General features: G+C 33.7%; 1 protein-coding gene across 1 annotated transcript in view; it reads left to right on the forward strand.

The window, feature by feature from the left end:
- Positions 1–16,075, forward strand: part of LOC132750675 (mucin-2-like) — a gene marked incomplete at its 3' end in the record, with an annotated part of 35,915 nt that extends 19,840 nt beyond the window's left edge. Inside the window, exons 2-7 of the mRNA XM_060740689.1 lie at positions 1,502–1,539; positions 1,807–3,486; positions 3,707–3,841; positions 4,021–4,062; positions 13,881–14,005; positions 16,017–16,075. Coding sequence (XP_060596672.1) covers positions 1,509–1,539; positions 1,807–3,486; positions 3,707–3,841; positions 4,021–4,062; positions 13,881–14,005; positions 16,017–16,075 — 2,072 coding nt within the window. The remainder of the gene's footprint in view (positions 1–1,501; positions 1,540–1,806; positions 3,487–3,706; positions 3,842–4,020; positions 4,063–13,880; positions 14,006–16,016) is intronic.
- Positions 16,076–20,658: the final 4,583 nt, after the last annotated feature.

A 20,658-nucleotide genomic window follows, 5' to 3' on the forward strand; every position in this document is an offset into this window, starting at 1 on the left:
TAGCTCCGGTGACCTAGTTTCACATGCGATTTCGAACTCATCCAAGCAATTACCTAGACAAACATCCTGACCAAGTTTGATGATAATTGAGTCGAAAATGTGACCACTAGAATGTTAACAAGGTTTTTCCATATTTGGGCGGTGTGACCTAGTTTTTCATCCAAGATGACCCATGTTCGATCTTGACTTAGAAATCATCAAAACAAACTTTCAGACCAATTAACAGAATATTTGGATCACAACAGTAGCCACTAGAGTGTTAACAAGATTTTTTCTATTTTTAGCTCCTGTGACCTAGTTTTTCATCCGAAATGTCCCATGTTCGATTTATTCCCAGCAATGACCTAGACAAGTTTCCTGACCAAGTTTGATGACAATTGAGTCAAAATTGTGACCACTAGAGTGTTAACAAGGTTTTTCTATTTTTAGCTCCTGTGACCTAGTTTTTCATCCGAGATGACCCATGTTCGAACTCATCCGAGCTATCACCTAGACAAGCATCTTGATCAAGTTTGATGATGATTGATGCAAAAATGTGACCGCTAAAGTGTTAACAAGGTTTTTCTATTTTTAGCTCTGGTGACCTACTTTTTCATCCGAGATGACCCATGTTCGAACTCATCCAAGCTATCAACTAGATAAGCATCCTGACCAAGTTTGATGATGATTGATGCAAAAATGTGACCACTAGAGTGTTCACAAGGTTTTTCTATTTATAGCTCCGGTGACCTAGTTTTTCATCCGAGATGACCCATATTCGAATTCATCCGAGCTATTATCTAAACAAGCATCCTGACAAAGTTTGATGATGATTGGGTCAAAAATGTGACCACTAGAGTGTTCACAAGGTTTTTCTATTTTTAGCTCCTGTGACCTAGTTTTTCATCAGAGATGACCCATGTTCGAACTCATCCAAGCAATTGACTAGACAAGCATTCTGACCAAGTTTGATGATGATTGGTTCAAAAATGTGACCACTAGAGTGTTCACAAGGTTTTTCTATTTATAGCTCCTGTGACCTACTTTTTCATCCGAGATGACCCATGTTCGAACTCATCCAAGCTATCACCTAGACAAACATCCTGACCAAGTTTGATGATGATTGGGTCAAAAATGTGACCTCTAGAGTGTTCACAAGGTTTTTCTATTTTTAGCTCTTGTGACCTAGTTTTTCATCCGAGATGACCCATGTTCGAACTCATCCGAGCTTTCAACTAGATAAGCATCCTGACCAAGTTTGATGATGATTGAGGCAAAAATGCGACCGCTAGAGTGTTCACAAGCAATTGTGGACGGCCGGACGGACGACGGACGACGGACGACGGACGACGGACATTCACCGATCCTAAAAGCTCACCCTGAGCAAGCTCAGGTGAGCTAAAAAAACTTGCAAGTAACTTTGGGACTTGAAATCATAACTTGAATGATATATAACAAGAAATACTCGCGTTAATTCATATTCAAAACACACATCCTGCATTAATATGTTCATTTGTTTCAGGAAGACGATGGATCTTTTACTGACATTGACATTGATAGGTAAAGTACACATACCTAAGATATTCATGTGAAAAACTTCTTGATCGTGTGGTTGAATACTCAGTTTATTTTGTATGAAAAGCAAAAAGAACCAATTATTTGAAAGAAACAATATTTTCTCTTTAATGTGCAAATTGCATTTATCATACATAATTGTCCTTTAATATTGCCATTATTATAAGAATGAATACGAGGGTTTGTTGAATATTTTATCAAATTTATTCACTTTTATTTTAACAAACTTACTTTTCATATATCTTTTTTAAGTTATATGTGGACAGACGCATCTGGTAATCTCTTATTCAACTCCAACAGCAAACGCGAACTTGAAAGAAAATAATCCTACAACATTATTAGTAAAATACATGCCTTCAATGGCAAACCTATCATCGCATGCGCAAAAACCACCAAAAAATGACACATCAGCAATGCCAAGCCCATCTTCACAGGTGCAAAAACCACCAACAAGTAACACACTACCAACCACAAACCCATTTTCGCAGACGCAAAATCTACCAACGAATGTCACACTACCAAAGGAAAACCAATCGTCGCACGCGCAAAACCAACCAATAAATGACACATCATCAACGGCAAAACAAACTTCAATGGCAAAAAAGCCACCGACAAATGACACAGCAACAACGGCAACACAATCTTTACAGATACAAACACCACCGACAAAAGTCACTCAAAAATCATCAAAACCAACTTCACAGACAAAAAATCTACAAACAAATAGCACTAAAACAACATCAAAATCAACAAATGTCACTCAAACAACTACGAAACCACCTTCACAAACGCTTAAACCACGAACAAATGACACACCAACACCGGAGAAACCACCATCGGAGACGCAAAAGCCACCAACAAATGACACACCAACAACGGCAAAATCATCTTTTCAGACACAAACATCACTTACCACTGTTTCTCAAACAACTGCAAAACCAGCTTCACAGACGCGTACCCCACAAACAACTGTCACACAAACAAAAGCGAAACCATCTTCACAGAAGCAAAATGCATCAACAAAAGACACTCAAAAAACATCAAAACCAATTTCACAGACGCTAAATCCAAAACAAATTTTACAATCACAAAAGCCACCAACAGTTGACACATCAACAACGGAAAAAGCATCTTTGCTGACGAATAAGCCACACGGAAATGACACACCATCAATGGCAAAACGAACGTCACAGATGCAAATGCCAACAATAAAAGACACAGCACCAATGACAAAAACAACTTCACAGACACAGGAAACACAAACAAATGACACAACACCAAAGACAAAACCAACTTCACAGACACAGAAAACACAAACAAATGACACAGCACCAACGGTAAAACAAACTTCACAGACGCAAAAGCCACCGACCGTCGACACTGAAACAACAGAAAAACCATCTTGGCATACGCAAAAGTCACCAACAAATGAAACATTACCAACGGATGAACCAAATCCACCGACAAAATTTCCACAAACGAAAGACACAACACCAACAGGAAAACCAACTTTGCAGTCACCAAAGCCATTAACAAGTAACAAGCCAACAATGACCAAACCATCTTCGCAGACGCAAACGTCACCGACAAATGACACGCGACTACCAACGAGAAAAGAAACATCACAGACGCAAAAACCACAAACAAATGCAAAACCTAAAACGACAAAACAAACTTCATACACGCAAAAGCCACCGACAAATGACACGACAACAGCAAAATCAACTTCACAGACGCAGAAGCCACCAACAAAGACCACAAAAACAATGGCAGAACCATCTTTGCAGACGCAAAAGTCACAAAAAAATGACACACCACCAACGACAAAACCAACTTTACAGACGCATAAACCACAATCAAATGACACAGCACCAACAGCAAAACCAACTTTGCAGACGCGAAAGCCACCAAGAAATGAAACAATCCCAATGGGTAATTAAAAAGTTCATATATTTTACTTTAAGCTCTTAATTGCTAATTCTTTTCATTTTTTTCAATTATACATTGAAGAACAGAAGTTTAACCAAATTATATACATGTACATCGGTTCTTATTCCTGCACTGGCTTTTGCAGTTAGTTAAGAATGAAGATGCATCTTTATTACGATATTTTCTACAATATATCCTTTATAATTTCGAAAATATATTTCAGTTAATGTTACAAGCATAAGCTGTACTGAAAATGGCAAAGAATGTCATCATATTGTCAATGCTCGGTGTAATAATCAGTTCAGAAAGTGCGAATGTTCATATGGCTACATTGTGGATGCTGCCACATGCAATGCAGGTAATTAATTATTTAATTAATATAAATGAATAAAGATTGCTGCAAGCTTTTTTGAAATTGTGTTTATATATATTTTTTAATGTGGTGTTTATTTTCACCTTACATTACATTTGAATTTATTTAAAAGTATTATTGCTTAAACTCTTGAAAAATTAAAACTTTATTTTATATTTTGATAGTAACCGCTGCAAAGAAGCTTCCGACGGCTCTTCCTGCACTTGGTAAGTGTAATCATTTATTGATTTATATTATTTTAAAATCATGAAAATAACCAATCAGGAGACACAGAAACGCGACAGTTCTTTGTGAAACGAGAACGTCCCTGCCCTCGATATTAAATTAAACACACATAACAGAGAAAACATTAAAATGACTATTTAAAAAATGTCTGAACCTGCAACAAGTGCGCTCGACATGTAACTCAAGGGCATACAATGCCTTTGAATACTTAACGACTTTAAATTTATACAATCTAAGAGCAACAACTTTTATTTAATATGTGGTTTTAATAAATTTAAATGACACAGGGGATTTCAAAAGAGTGTTTCTAATATGGGGAGTTCGTATACTGTATTTATGTTACATGCTTTACTTCTGTAGGCAACTAGAAAATATTAAACTGTTTCCGGAACAAGGTGTATGTCATGTTTAAGCATTCTAAGGTATTCATTCCAATAGAAGTGAATCGAGATTTTTCCAGTAATCCAATGAATTAAATATGCAATCATATAAATGAAAAGATAAGGAAATATTAAAGGAAAAACTAGTTTGAAAATATAACAACTCTGATTAACATAACCACTGAAAACAATTGCAGACTCGGTTTAATTGAACCTATTCGTGAATAGCTGGCTGTAACAAGTGAAGGCTTCTATACACTTTCCACTGGCATCGGCTTGATCAGAGTTCAACATTATACAGGACAATGCTGAATTTAATTTTTAAAACATCCACAGATTGTTCATTCAGCCTGGATCAATCCTGGAATCAGTTAGCACTGTCGTTCCTTGAAAATAGAGTTTTGTCCTTTTGATTTAAGAATGATAATGTCTTTAACGAGTACTGAAACCACAAAAAGGGATAGAATTGATAGAACTACAAATTCTACAAAACACAACAGTAATGTTTTGCTGAAAGATCTTCAATTATTGAAAATATTAAATGTGCATATCGACATTTCACAATCTGCACATCGCACAAACAGCGCTGATTACAAGGTTTAAAGCTCACCTTTTCCCCAAATTCAAGAACGTGGGGATTCATCGGGATCAGTGAAGGAGCAAACAATGCACACCTTGTTTTTTATTAAGAATGTTCATGAACTGAGGTGGACATGTTTTCCTCTTATTCTTAACAAAAATATTTTTGAAGTTGACAATTGAATACAGCTGTTGTTTAATCTCTGTAACAGTTCTATATGATTTACAGAACAGGTCGGAATAGAAGTTCATTGTTGTACGGCTTAAACGTGCATACTTACCAGCAAGCACTGTTACGACCATACTTAATTTTTTTGATTCATACATCTACATGTAACATAATTTGCAAGATCTGCTTGCAGTCGATTGAAAGATGCCCTTTAGAATAAACTGGAGGTGAAATTTATTGTAAGGAGTTTAAGGAAAACCTGATGTCTTTGATTTGTGTGTTCCTGATAGATACGTATGCTTGCATCGATGTAAGAACTACAATACACAAATGAGAAGACTATCTTACATGTGCGAGTATATTGTACTTCTTATGATATATATATTTTATGATGATTCGGATTGCGTATGATAATTGTTATATGTCAGGGTTTCAGGATGTATTTAATTAATTAAAGCACAAACACAAATGACCCTTTGCAATATAGTTTGAATCAGACAAGGAATTTGAAGTTGTCAGCTATGTACTATTCGGTAAGGCAGTACAACGATGCTTTTAGAAACAAATCTAGACACAACGATATATTTTAGGGTCTGTGGTTTTCTATCTTTGGGCAGCTTATTAAACCCAACATACAACGAAGACGGAATATACTCAACATCACTAATTCCGCGTCATTACTTATTTCACGGTAATGGCATATTTTCATGTGCCCAGTGTTATAATTGGTCAGAATTGACACATTTTATTCAAACACCTGCACAGCAAAGTGTTTGTGCAAAATATTTCAAATCTATAGATTTTTAAACTTTTGCAAAAAACAACAAATAGTCCTTTAAATTTGTGCATACATCTGAAACAATCATCATTTTCTAAATGATTTTTTTTTCGTTGAAAAAATAAATTTTGAGGTATAAAGTAAAGATACTTTTAATATTTAAAATTATGCAAAATAACATGTAGAAATTTGACTGAAACATGAAAAAAAAACTGAAATTAAACACCATTACTGCGATTTAAATGATGACATACTGTTTTCAAAATGGCTGACATATGATCTACGTTTGGCTCATTTAAACTGATTTTGACTAAATATATTGTTGTTTCCTTGTGTTATACAGCAGAAAATACATATATTTATATTTTGTACCCTATGTTTTATTTGCTGTTTTCTTTCTTGCTTCAAAATATTAAGTGGTGCCGTGAACTAAGAGGAGTACAGTATACTTGCTAAGAATTAAATTATTGAGGAGTACATATTGATAAATTTATGGCAAATCCTTTCCTCAAACTTATCCGTATATATCATGAAGACGAAATACTGAGGTACCTTAAATTTTCATGCATTACTAAAGCTGGAAAGTCGCCATAAATAGATATATGACTAAATTCATAAAATTAAATGAAGAAAACAACATATTTGGGTATTGGGTAATTAATTTGCATTTTAAGCTGACTTAAAAAAAATAGAGGTATTGTTACAGCAATATCGGCATTGCCTTTGCCGTCTGCAAACTTGTACTTTGACCATAACTTTTTAAGTTCTTGTGGTATTGTCTTTATCCTTGGTTACTGAAACCTTTGGGACAGTACCTTTCAGAAGACCAGACTAACCTTGACCTTCATCCAAAAATTACCTTGTCCGTCAATATCAAATGTCTATTTTTTATTGTTTCTTGTTATTTTTGGCTATAACTTTGTTATTTTAGAGTGGATTGTCTTCACACTTAAACAGAACATTCTTTAGGATAAGACCTTCATGTATATCAAACTTAAATTGACCTTGGCTCTTTTATGACCTTGACAATTTTGTTTTCTTTTGAAATATGCTCATAATTATATTAAAGAATATTGATCACACACACATGCGCAATCTGGGTAGGCCAAAAAAATGCATCGCCCTACATAGAAATAAAGTTCATACACAATCCGAGTTAGTTCAAGGTAAATGGTAGAATATTATATAAAATAGCTTTTAACAAATAAAGAAAAGATGACTTTATAGCGTTGTGGCACTGAGATCATTTTTGCGACGGACGCGCCCTCAGGCGCGTTCAGAGCTATGTCATCTACACATGGGATTTCGTTGGCTACAATCGCGCAATGTGTCCTCAACCGAATAACAGCCAACGAAATAGTACATCAATTTGATCTTATAAAACTCCCATACTTCGTCGGGTTATCTTAAAAACTTCCATATTTAGCCTTTTCGATTTCAAATTATGTTATCCAATTTAAAATATAAACGTATTTGATTGATAAAAACGCTGTATCCCTGTAGTATTAATGCGCAATTGTGCAAATAACTGCTGAAACGATTTACCGCTGTCGAAAAGGTAGGACCGAAAAGTATGCTATTAATTAAGGAGTAAGCTCAATAATTCATAGAAATTATAAGCAGGAAATAAATATTTCCCCATTAAACAAAACATTTTTATTAACAGATCAAAAGTTTTTCGTGACTTTAGAATAACTCGCGCATTAATAAAAGAAGAACTCTTTTCGTGATTCATACCGCGGATTTTTTTTGTTAATAAAAAAGACTACAGTACAATGGTTAGTATTATAAATATCTATTTTTGAAAATGCATGTAAGAAGGGAGTTTTTCAACACTTTACCACCATGAAGCCTTTCATGGTAATCTTTATTGAAGGAAGTTATAATGTCAGTTCTACTTCCGATTCTTGTGTTTGGTTTACATAGTTTTCTAGGTCACGATATGAGTTAACCTGCTATGAGATTATAATAACCTTCGACCAAAAGATAACACTATTCTAAAAATAGATTTTGCATCATCTGTGCTGACTTTCGGACGAGTACACATTATACATGTAATAAACCTGCGGATACTTACTTTGTTTACATGCAATACTTTAAGAAATTCTATACAATTGTAAGAAGCAAACAAGTTGAAAATGGAATTTAGTATGAAATTGAAAGGGACAACTAAACACTGTAATGCTTAAGTGACGTAAATGAAAAAAAAAAACTAAAACAATACACCATTAATTGCTGATGATTTTAACCAAAAATATTTTTAATGAGACATATCCAAGACAAATAAAAATAAAAATACAAATGACTCATATTTTATTTTCTATATGCCCACTATGATTTAACACACGAAGCAATTCTAATTAACATTCTCACATGTATTATGATTATAGTTTATTTGCATTGTTTTATTTTAGAAATATTTCGTTGACAGTTTTTTTTCTATTTACATATCTTTTCTTGGAATAAATCGAGAAGGACACTGATTAACAAGTTTGACCAAAGTTTTTAGGCATAAATTTCATTCTGTATTTAAAAATTTGGACTTGTTCTGCTTGAAAGTAGAAAATCTGAATGATATCGGATTGGGACACATGAAATATATTGCTCTATAAATCTCGAACTTGTACGGAACACATTTTCTCTGTTGTATCTTTTGTGTTGTTTTTTTTTCTAAAAAAAGCTTTAATGTCTCTCCGGTTGCATGACTGTCCGTCGCATTCAATGCTGCAGCACTTTGATGTTAAAGAGATGTGGAAATATCTCTATTAGCAAATTAAAAGTCAACTTATTTGTTGTTGAAATAGTTCATATAAAAACAAAATAATTTTATAACATGAAATTGGATTTATTATCATTCAGAAAAAATATCAAAACAGGTGATAATGCATTTTTAGTGTGCAATATACCTGATTATATACTTTATCCGATTTGCCTGTGTACAAACAGAAAAAAATAATGTCACATAAATAGATTTTAAATAATAATTTTTTTTTTAAAATCTTGAGACGTTAAGAAATGCAACATTCGTTGCTATGGAAAATCGTATTTTAAAAGGTCTATTATGTGGACTTTCAACCCATTTTGCGACTTTGGACGGGGACAAAGGTAAGTTAAGTGATGATATTTAGTCATTTTGAATTAGTTTGATATAAATTTTATAGAAAAACAAATACTCCGATAATTTCTCTAGTTACTGAAAACATAAAAATTTTGAGATATAGATTTGAAATGTAATTAGGAGGTAAAATTCGTATCTTTGCTCACAAAAAAAAAAAATTAAAAACAATTTAAATGAACCTTGTGAAACTAATTCTCAAAGTGATAGTGAAAAAGACGAATATACCCAACACCCATTTTTCAATAAAAAAGAATCGTCATTCACCCCCACCGCTGGAAGAGATGTTTACTTGGACTTTTACATTAATGCTATTACGGAAGAAATATTGCAATCCAGTATCATTAATAAACACAAACGTTATAGTAATATAACCAAGTCTGAAATGGAGTCGCTACGTAAACTGTCACAAGATAAAAGTATAATTATAAAGAAAGCGGACAAATCGAACACTATCGTTATTATGAATACTGACGATTACCGACGGGAAGTTTTACGTCAACTCGAAAACAACAGCTACTATGAAAAATGAACGGAAGATCCTACAGAAATTATTAAATGTAACATATCGGAATGCATTGATAAGATTAAAGAAACAAACGACTGTATTTCAGATGAATTTGATGTATTTCCAACGAACATACGTACACCGTGTTTTTATATCTTACCTAAAACACACAAATCTCCAGACTTCACACTGCCATTAAAGTATCCGGGTAGACCTATTGTGTCAGGATGTAACTCACCGACAGAAAATATTTCAAAGTATCTCGACTTTATACTTAAACCACATATGCTTAGATTGCCATCATATGTAAAAGACACCACAGATTTCATCAACAAATTACGTAATATTAAACTACAAAGCAAAACACATATTTGGTAACACTAGATGTCTCTTCACTTTATACTAATATACCACATACGGATGGAACTGATGCGTGTTTGTATTATTTAAGACAAGGAAATAATAACAGCAGACTTTCGTCAGATGAAATTGTTAAACTTTTGAAACTTATTCTTGAAAATAACTACTTCAAGTTCGGGGATGACTATTTTCTTCAGAAAATGGGTACCGCTATGGGAAGCCCAGTCGCCCCCGCGTACGCAGCACTTTTTATGGGGAAATTCGAAGAGGAGTTTTTGAAAGATAGTCAGCTTAAACCGTCATTGTGGCTTCGTTTTCTAGACGATATTTTTATGCTTTGGGATCATTCTCTTGAAGAACTTAACACATTTATTGACAAAATCAACAATGTTCACCCAAGCATTAAATTCACCCACACCATATCTCAACAATCTGTTTCGTTTCTTGATGTTCAAGTATCAAAAGGAAAATCGTACGAACTTCAAACTAATGTTTATGTAAAGGAAACTAACAACCACCAATATCTTGATTATACATCCTGTCATCCAAAACGGTGTAAAGACGGAATACCCCACAGTCAGGCTAAGCGTTACAGGAGAATTATATCCGACGCCGACGTGTTCTCTACTTCACTGAGCAAACTACGAGAATTCTTCATAAGTAGAAATTTCCCTGAGACGGTTATAGATTCAGCGTTTCTTCACGTGTCACAGATGTCACAAGAGGATGCCTTACGGCCACAAGATAAAGAAAAGAAAAACGTTCTTCCATTTATTGTGACATATAATCCGTCCTTACCTAATATTGGAAATACTATTCATAAATATTGGGACCTACTAAATCTGTCAAAAAACGAAGGTGTTAAAAATATTCACAATAACTACACACCCATAATTGCCTATAAACGTCCAAGAAACTTACAAGACTTTTTAGTTAGATCTAGATTTGATACTGACAGTGACTTTACATCACATTCTGGAGGTTGTTGTAGAAAACGCTGTTCTCATTGTGTTCGTATTAATAGTGGTACGTCATTTTACAGTTCAAATACAGGAGAGATATTTGACTTACGTCAACATACTAACTGTCAAACAAGAATTGTATATATTTGATAACATGTAAAAAATGTAGCATGCAGTATGTTGGTCAAACCAAACAACCTGTGTCTAAACGAATGAATAGCCATAAATTTGATATATGCAATTTTGTAGATCCTGCATTCTCCACTAATGTTGCAAATCATTTTAATAAGGACGATCATAATTTTACCGACTTTTCATTTATGCCCATAGATGTTGTTTACAATACTTTAGATCGTTTGTGCAAAGAAACATTTTGGATTCATAAGCTAAAAACTCATTTTCCAGAAGGAATGAATACAAAGTTGTTATACTCAATTAAATAATTCATAAAATATCAATCCACGCTACAAATGCTAGAATTACGCCAAATAGATATTCGTTTTTTCCTATTATCATTTTTTATAATTAAACCCTATAGGAAATATTCGTATTTATTAATCCGATATCTTTGTGTCGTTTTTATATTTTGATGCTTTGTTTGGTGCACTTATCTCTTTTATCATGAATTGGAATTGTTCGTATTTGTTCGTTTTTCCGCTAAAGTGGGCGTGACGTTAATTGTAAAATTACGACGTCACGTCCGTTGATATTATTTAAGAAATAATATATCCCAAACAGTGATTTTATCGCTCAATAACATCACTGTTTGGAGTTCGGATGCGAGGAATTATATCACGAGGGCGTAGCCCGAGTGATATAATTATGCGCATCCGAACGACATACAGTGATGTTATCAAGCGATAAAATCACTGATTTGGATATATTATTTCGATTCTAACAAGACACCAACAAATAAATGTTGCCGTACTTGATAGTTAAGCAAAATTGCGCCTGATTTGTTTCCGTACTTATTTTCAGCGCGTCGGATTTTTAGTGGTTATGTCACGTGTATTATGATTACGTCACATGTCTAAATATAGAACGTCAAACTGTGCATCTGTTGCATAATAACACACACTTTCATTTCTTCTATGTTCAATAGGGAAAAATGCGGGTCGTGTTAGAATATTATTTATTTACCTTGAAAAAGGCATACATTTGCCGAAACGTTGGAAAAATAAAAAATGATATTATACGTGTTATTGCTGTGACTTTATTATTTTAATATCTTTGCTCACGTGATAAATGAGCTTGGATCAGTCCAATTTAATGTTTTTGTGAATATACTTCATTAAAAGAAAAAGTTGCATCGCGTGAAATGTGATAACGATGATTATGTTTATGTTGTAAATGTTCAATCAACAATAGAATCTCAGATGACAGCGCATTTTGAGAATAAATGCACATGTCAGTGTACCGAGTATTGCGTTGGACGTGCTCGCCGGAATTTATTGCTTTATTGCTTTTAGTGTAACGAGTATTGGTCATTAATATCGAGTAAATGCGAAGAGTAAACACAGAGTATTTACCACATTCAATCTTTAATATTTCTTATTGTGTATACGTATTGACAATATATGTGCAGAATATGCAGAGTTTGGAGGTATTTCACTGGAAACATCTGCGAATAATCAGGGCAGTGAGATTTCATTCCTGCTCATAAATAAAACTCAGTGAAACAAAGTTCTCATTGCTCTCAAATGATCAACCTTTACAGAATTTATTAATAAATATTATAAATCATATATAAAAAATGGTAACAAAATTGCATTACATTTAAAGTGCATTATGCTGCCCCAGAATTGTCCATATTAGACGGTATTGCCTGTAGTGTGCCAATGTGTCATATCAAACCACTTATAAGATTATGATATTAAAGGGCAGCAAATGCAATAAAAAGGTTATGTTCCTAAAGACGATATCGACATACTTGGACGGCAAATATATTTATCCTAAGTGTGTCGATATGTTTCTTAAGACACACTTGCCCTGTAAAAACGTATAATTAATGTCATATAAATATGTGTTTTTCTTCTTTTTAGAGATGGATCACCTGGATCACAGTTTCTTGATACATGTATTTAAAGATTTTTATCGTCAATGATGATGGTTCTTTCCTTCTCCCAACCCTGATAAGCACACACTTCAACGCCATCCGCATTAACACGCTTAAACTTTTTTTTCATCCATACTGTGTGATTATCAATCAAACGGGAAATTAAATCTCTATATGTGTCCGTAGAAAAAGAACAGTAATAACAATCTGAATTATCATAATCAGTATAACACCAACAAAATAAAATGGCATCGATAAACAGACGTAATTTCGATTTTCTATTCTAATTTGCTCATTCTGTTTTGCAATACACTACACTAAAGTTGGGCTATTTTGCATAACTCTGTACAAGCATACTTGGATTATGATTTTAAAAAATGTTCGATTCATTTTTTTATCTTGGTCATATTAAAATTTCTAACGATTCTACAGAATCGCGGTCAGCTTTTTCTAGTGAGCAGCCGATCGTTTAGGTGGTAGTTTAATCAATTTTACAAGTACCTGTAATACTTTGATGTCTTTTAGAGCTACAAAAATACCTCTACATATATAAAACCCGTTGAGATAAATGAAATAGGCATTCGGTTGGAAAATATCGTCGCTGAACTTACCTTCGTCCCCCGTTTAATGTCGCGAAATGAGATGAAAGTCCTCACAATATCGAGCAATATCCGGGGTACGGTATACCGCAGTGCATGTGGTAATATCAGACGAATGCTGTAATGACATGTACGCATGTACAAAACTTTAGCAATTAACCTTCAACTTCCTTGCGCATTACTCGTTGCGTTTAATTTTAAACGCTGAAATATAGATGTCATATAGTTGATATTTCATTGTAACATATTATTCTAATCAAATCTATCACATAAATCTGTTTCAAATTTTGCAGAAACTAAAAAAGTCGGCCTTGATTTTGCCATTGAAGTGGGCAATGATTTAACAAAATTTGATGTGGATCTTACAGATCCTAATTCACCAAAATACAAGGAATTCAAACATTCTTTTGAGACAAAGGTAAGCGTTTCAAAATGTTTTACAAACTCCTACATTTTGTTTTCAAAGAAAATCATGCTTCTGGATTAATTAATTTTCATTGTGACATGTATAAGGTCTTATCGATGAAGCGATTCAACTTCAAGCCTTTCTGTAAAAAATGATATGATAGCTGTTCATCTTAACGTAAGATAACAAAGAAATATTTCCCTGTAAAACATGAAAAGCAGCTTAACATCGCATCCCTTCTTAATTAGTTTGGCAGTAAGATATTGTTTCATTTATGTTGGAGTACCCACTTTAGCTTTTCGTCAATAATTTCTTTAACCATTATCTTCGCTGAACCTGATTATGGACTAAGAACTTCACAAAATGATTCAATGGTGATCTATCAAAGTTCTTCAGAAACTGAATGCATCAGTAGGTCACAATGTCAAAAAGGGGTTTTTAAATATGGAAATTACAAAACGTATTTGCATTGGACAAAACCAAGTAATGTTGTTTGATCATCATCAAAAGATCCCCTTTATAATTGTTTTAATTTTGATCCGAACTTTGGGCAATAGTTATTAGCTCGACTATTCGATAAGAATAAGTAGCGTTTTACTAGTCATCCGAGCGCCGGCGCCGGTGTAACCACTTATGTTCAAGTTTTTGTACAACCTCAAATATTTTCAAAGTCCATTGACATATGGCTTTGAAACTTCGCACACTTGATCACAATCACGCGCCAAACCTGTAGACAGGGGGAGGTAACTTTTGTTACAATTAAAAGAAATATATGTCATTTTGTGAACTAAGAAAATTTTACATTATCAAGGCCCTTCACTATCAAGCACATAGAAGAGAGGAGCGTGCTGTCTTACTGACAGCTGTTGTATGCTTGAGTGAAAAAACTTTATATAATATTATTACTTTTTTAAACCCAAATGGCTAGAGCTTGAAATATTGTATGATAGACACCTACCTAAAATGATCAAATTATAATCTTTTAGTCAACATTGACCCCGCCCAAGGAATCATGAGTGTCCCGTTAGTATATAAAGTAATTACACCTTTTCTCTCTGAAATCACATTAGCTTGAGGTATGATATTTGACATAACGTATCGTCCTATAAATCTTTACGAGAATTGTTCCTAAAAATGTGAATAAGCACTGACCTTTGATCAAGTTTTTGAGCGTTCAATTTATTTAAATTTATCTTTATTTTCTTATATTTTTTTTTGCAAAGCATTAAAAATTATCATTTTCATATACACATTAGATTAGAGTTTAGATATTTAACAAAAAAAAAAACATTCAGTTTTCTTTTTCCAACATCATTGTTCTGATGTCAAAATTGGAGCCGCCCTGGGGGTTAAGGACATATCCATTTTCCAATACTTGTATATTCTCAGTTTTATCAAATTTGATATAATTTACATCCTTGCTAAAACGTTGTTTTTTTCCAAAAATAAGATTATTTTTAGCCTTGCTGGTTATCTCCTTTTAAAAAAAAGGATAAACTAATTTAGAAAATAATCATCTGGGTCATTTTAGCCGTTTTCTCCCCACGAGCCCAAGAATTTTAAAATCATCCATGCATGTGACTTTCGTACAGTGTGAACGGAGAAAATACTAACTGCATCGATTGAGATACAAGTGAGGTATTTATGGAAGCCATCTAGCTATAAGCAAAGACATTTGAACATACTCGTAAATTCATATTATTGGAATGGTGAAGAAATGAATGTATAGCAAACAATATATTTTGTTACAATGTGATAATTATATATTCATAAAGACTTAAAAAATAAAAGTCTACCGTCAATATCCTGCTTAAATTTAAATACACATTAGTGAAGATTCATACATATTTTCAGTAATGAAATCCGTACTAGCTTCGGAGATAATTAGGCCTGATTTTCTTCTATGAATAACAATCTGTTTTGGCAAAACCGACATAATACTTAAACTAGGTTAACGACTGAGTATCGTTTTAAAGAAACTTCTTGTTTGTTATAAAATACCATGAAACGTTTTCTATTCCAGCTTATATCAGTTTTTAACGACACAAAAGGCTATTCTAGTATAGAAGTAACAGGCTTCAGGTAAAAATGTTCTTCATTTTTAGCCCGACTATTCGATAAGAATAAGTAGAGCTATTGTAGTCAGCCGAGCGTCGGCGTCGGCGTCGGCGTCGGCGTCTGATTCGGCGTCGGCGTAACCACTTATGTTAAAGTTTTTGTGATAGTTTAAATATTTTCAAAGTCCTTTGACATATGGCTTTGAAACTTTGCACATATGTATACCATCATGACCCCAACCTGTAGACAGGAGGAAGTAACTCTATCAATCATTTTGACAGAATTATGCCCCTTTTTCGACTTAGAATTTACGTTAAAGTTTTTGTAATGCCTCAAATATTTTCAAAGTCCATTGACGGACATATGGCTTTGAAACTTTGCACACTTGTTCACAATCATGACCCCAACATGTAGACAGGAGGAGGTAAGTCTATCAAGCATTTTGACAGAATTATGCCCCTTTTTCGTTTTAGAATTTACGTTTAAGTTTTTGTATTACCTCAAATATTTTCAAAGTCCATTGACATATGGCTTTGAAACTTTGCACACTTGTTCACCATCATGACTCCAACCTGTAGACAGGAGGGGGTTACTCTATCAAGCATTTTGACAGAATTATGCCCCTTTTTCGACTTAGAATTTACGTTAAAGTTTTTGTAATACCTCAAATATTTTCAAAATCCATTGACATATGGCTTTGAAACTTTGCACACTTGTTCACCATCATGACCCCAACCTGTAGACAGGGGGAGGTAACTCTTTCAAGCATTTTGGCAGAATTATGCCCCTTTTTCGACTTAGAATTTACGTTTAACTTTTTGTAACACCTCAAATATTTTCAAAGTCAATTGACATAAGGCTTTGAAACATGTTGAAATTTTATACTCTTCTTTGAAAGCATAATAGGACTCTCTCCAAGGCCTATAACCGTCAATATGGATTTAAAGGGATAAAAAATGCCTTTTTCTTTACTGAGAAAAATTTTACCTTTTAATCAAGCTTTTTTTACTTTCAAAGCACTAAGAATAGTCGAAGCGTTGCTGTCCTACCGACAGCTCTTGTTTAAGTATACTTATTTTTATTTCATATGAATTTTATGCATTTTGAAATATACATGTTTTTGTCTTTAATAGTACAGATTGTTCAAAGTCACAATAATGCTCATTCCTTCAATTGTCAACTTGAACCGCAAACGACTATATATTTCAAAAGATTGAATGTTTTGCCCCGCGGTCACGTATTCATGGATAATGCCACAGAAGAGCTACGGTCGAAATCGTTCAAAGGATTACTACGGAAATACGGTTCCAGTACGGACCCACAGCGGTATGAGTAACGGAGTTCGACGGATTTACCACCAATCCCCTGGAGAGACACGATTTGTTATGCACCGACACGGTTTGATACGGAGCAACACGAATCAGTACGGATGCACTACGGATACCTACGGTCTGCTAACGGTAATAAGCACGGGTTAGTTACGAATAAGTATGGTCCTGATACGGAGCAACAGATTTTAAAATCAAAAAGAGAAGCAGTATCGATTAACAATTTTTCGTAATGATTACTAGTTCCATATCTAATCAGGTAGGAGAAGAAACAGAACGAGATGGTAGACTACTGACGGGCCTTTTACGAAGAATTCCTTCATGGTTTAAAGTATGCAGGCCCTCTCAAATGGCCGAACTTGTTGAGGATCCGGTGTCCTTCACGAAATTGGGAACTTTAATCGGGTATTGATATGTAATCCGGGGGTCGGACGCGATTAGGCCGAATCCCTCTCCGCCAAAATCAATTGAAACTCTGCAAATTCGTTTTCCCTAGGTTGTTTTCGTTTCTTGTGAGGCATTTTGAAAATGAGCATGCAAGACAGGTTGCAGACGGATATAATAGGTCCGTATAGACCCGAGGCAATTCGTTCTTCTCCTTATCAATTTCGTTGTCTTCTCCTGTAATCCCAGAACCATACTTATTCCGTAACTAACACCGCCGTGCTAATACCGTAAGGCAGAACCGTAGTGTAATCCGTAGTGCATCCGTCCCTTGTTTCGGGTCGCTCCGTATCGGTTTCCGTAAACAGTCCGTGTCTACTTCCGGGGATTGGTGGTAAAACCGTCGGAACTCCGTACTCGTACCGCTGTGTGTCTGTACTTGGAACCGGTAGCGACGACAGAAATTTACCATTACAATTTCCGTTAGTAATCCGTGAACGATTAGACCGTAGCTCTATATCCGTGGCAAATTAAAATCCGTGAATATGTAATGAACGGGGCATTACTTATCGTTTATGGAATATGTTAAACTATAAAATTTTGAAAGGAATATAGAAAATTTAAAAACTTATTTTGATTTTTATAACATTTTTTTCTGTGTCGTTAGAGCCCAAATACTTTAATAAGTATATTTGCATAACTCCAAAAACAACCTTGAAAATAATTATGAAACGGGAAAAATAACACGCAGAAGTTAACATACATAAACTATTTTTTTTCATTATCATTGAACTTCGACCATGGCTTTAAAATTCGCTTGTAATCATTTTAATTTTGGTGAAAATTATCAATATATTGGCCCAAATTCAGCCTTGCCTTGAAATTTCTAGCTCAAAGTAGTACTGGATACTAAGCTTAGTAAAGAGTTCGAAATATTCTAATTTCTCTTAAACCATTGAATCTCCAAAACAAGGTCTGAGGTCAAACATTTAACATATTTAAACAAGTGGTGATATAAATTTAAAACTGAAAGTCCCATTGTAAAAGAAATATATTCCTGAACTCAACAACTGTAAATTCAATTCTTCTCAATATTTCGCGCGTTCAAAATAATTGTAATACCAATGCTTGTCCTGAACAAAAGGGGCTTTAAAAAGAAAATGAATATCGTCTCAAAACCATTTCGAATTAAAATGTTAAGAGGATATTTTTTTGTTTGAGTGAAATATGGAATATATTTTCACGAAACATGATATAAGAAGAGGATATTTTTTTCGTTTGAGTGAAATATGGAATATATATTTTCAAGAAACTTGAAAAAATGCCACATAATTTGACGAGCCGGGACGGCCATATTTCGATAAAAAAACGGAAAATAACCTTTTTTATTTAATTTCACTATCAAAGAAAAAAGGTTTCGAATCACACAACTGCAATTATACAGCGCTCAGTAATATATTAATTATTTATAGATTCGTGGCGCGGTTTAATACACATAAAAAGTCTGTGTGTTTATTTATTTCATTCTGTATATTTCAGCGAAATAAAAAAGTTAAATTAAATTGGTTTTGCTGCATTAACATAGCTGGTTTTTTGCACAACCCTGTTTTAGCGCTACATTATGCTGTCACGTAAACAACTTCTTTAAACGTCTGTACAGCGCGCATATTTTCATGGGTAATTAAAATAAAGCACCATATTTCATGGGAAATTAAATATAGCGCCATATTTTCATGGGGTAAAAATTAAATAAAGCATCACCAACCATTTTTTCACGGGTAAAAATTAAATAAAGCAACCAATATTTCATGGGTAATTTTAAATGAAGCACCATATGTCATGGGAAAATCAAAAAGAGCATCATATGTCATGGATAAATTAAAAAAAAGCACCATATGTCATGGGTAAAATTAAATAAAAACAACCATATTTTATGGGAAATTCAAATAAAGCATCCCAATATTTCATGGGTAAAATTAAATAAAGCACCATATTTTCACACGGGTAAAAAAATAAAAAAAGCAAACCAAATTATTTCATGGGTTTAATTAAATAAAGCAAATCATATTTCATGGGGATAAAATTAAAATAAAGCACGCAAATATGTCATAGGTAAAAAATTAAGTAAAGCAACCAATATTTTCCATGGGTAAAATAATAAATAAAACACGATATTCGTTTCATTTATATTGGGTTTTTTTAAATTAAAAATTTTGTTTTTGTTTTAAAAAATTGCTGTTGTTGTTTTTAAAAATGTCAATCTCACATTTGATTTAACATCGATATTAGCAGGTTGTTCGATTTTTTAAAAAATACATGTTCGAACCCCAGAGCTATCTATGAAGTAAGGCTTCTAGGTCTTCAGGTACCCGTTTATTATACTAATGAACATGAAGTGGGAACGCTGAACAACAATCGAGGCCAGGAATCTGACATACGCTCGTATTCATTCATTCGAACATGCCATAAAGTAAAAAATTAAAGCATGCCTTGATAAAACTAAGAATATAATCCTGTTTGAATAAGCCAAAAGGACGGCCCAAATAAAAAATCATATTACTAACCCCTAAAACTACCTAATAGTTTCCGACAGGTTAAAAAATTCCGGCACTAGGCCGCCATATTGCCAAAATGTTTTACCACGTGATTACGAAAAACATTTTGACCCCTTTAAAAACGAAAAACCCCCATTTTGGGGGGTTGGGGGGGTGCTTTCCAATATTTTTGTAAATTACTTTTCTTTAAAGATATTTGAAAAAAAGGTTCTGACTTTATATTCAATTTTAAAATCATATTTAAGTACCTTAAAAAATTAATGAAAATAAATAAAAACATTATCTTTTGAATAAAAATCGAAATCGTGTTCAACAAAACTGTTCTAAATATTAGTACTAG

The sequence above is a fragment of the Ruditapes philippinarum genome, unplaced genomic scaffold (genome assembly GCF_026571515.1).
Source record: "Ruditapes philippinarum isolate M1 unplaced genomic scaffold, ASM2657151v2 ctg858_1_1_1_1, whole genome shotgun sequence".
NCBI classification, from domain to species: Eukaryota; Metazoa; Mollusca; class Bivalvia; order Venerida; family Veneridae; genus Ruditapes; species Ruditapes philippinarum.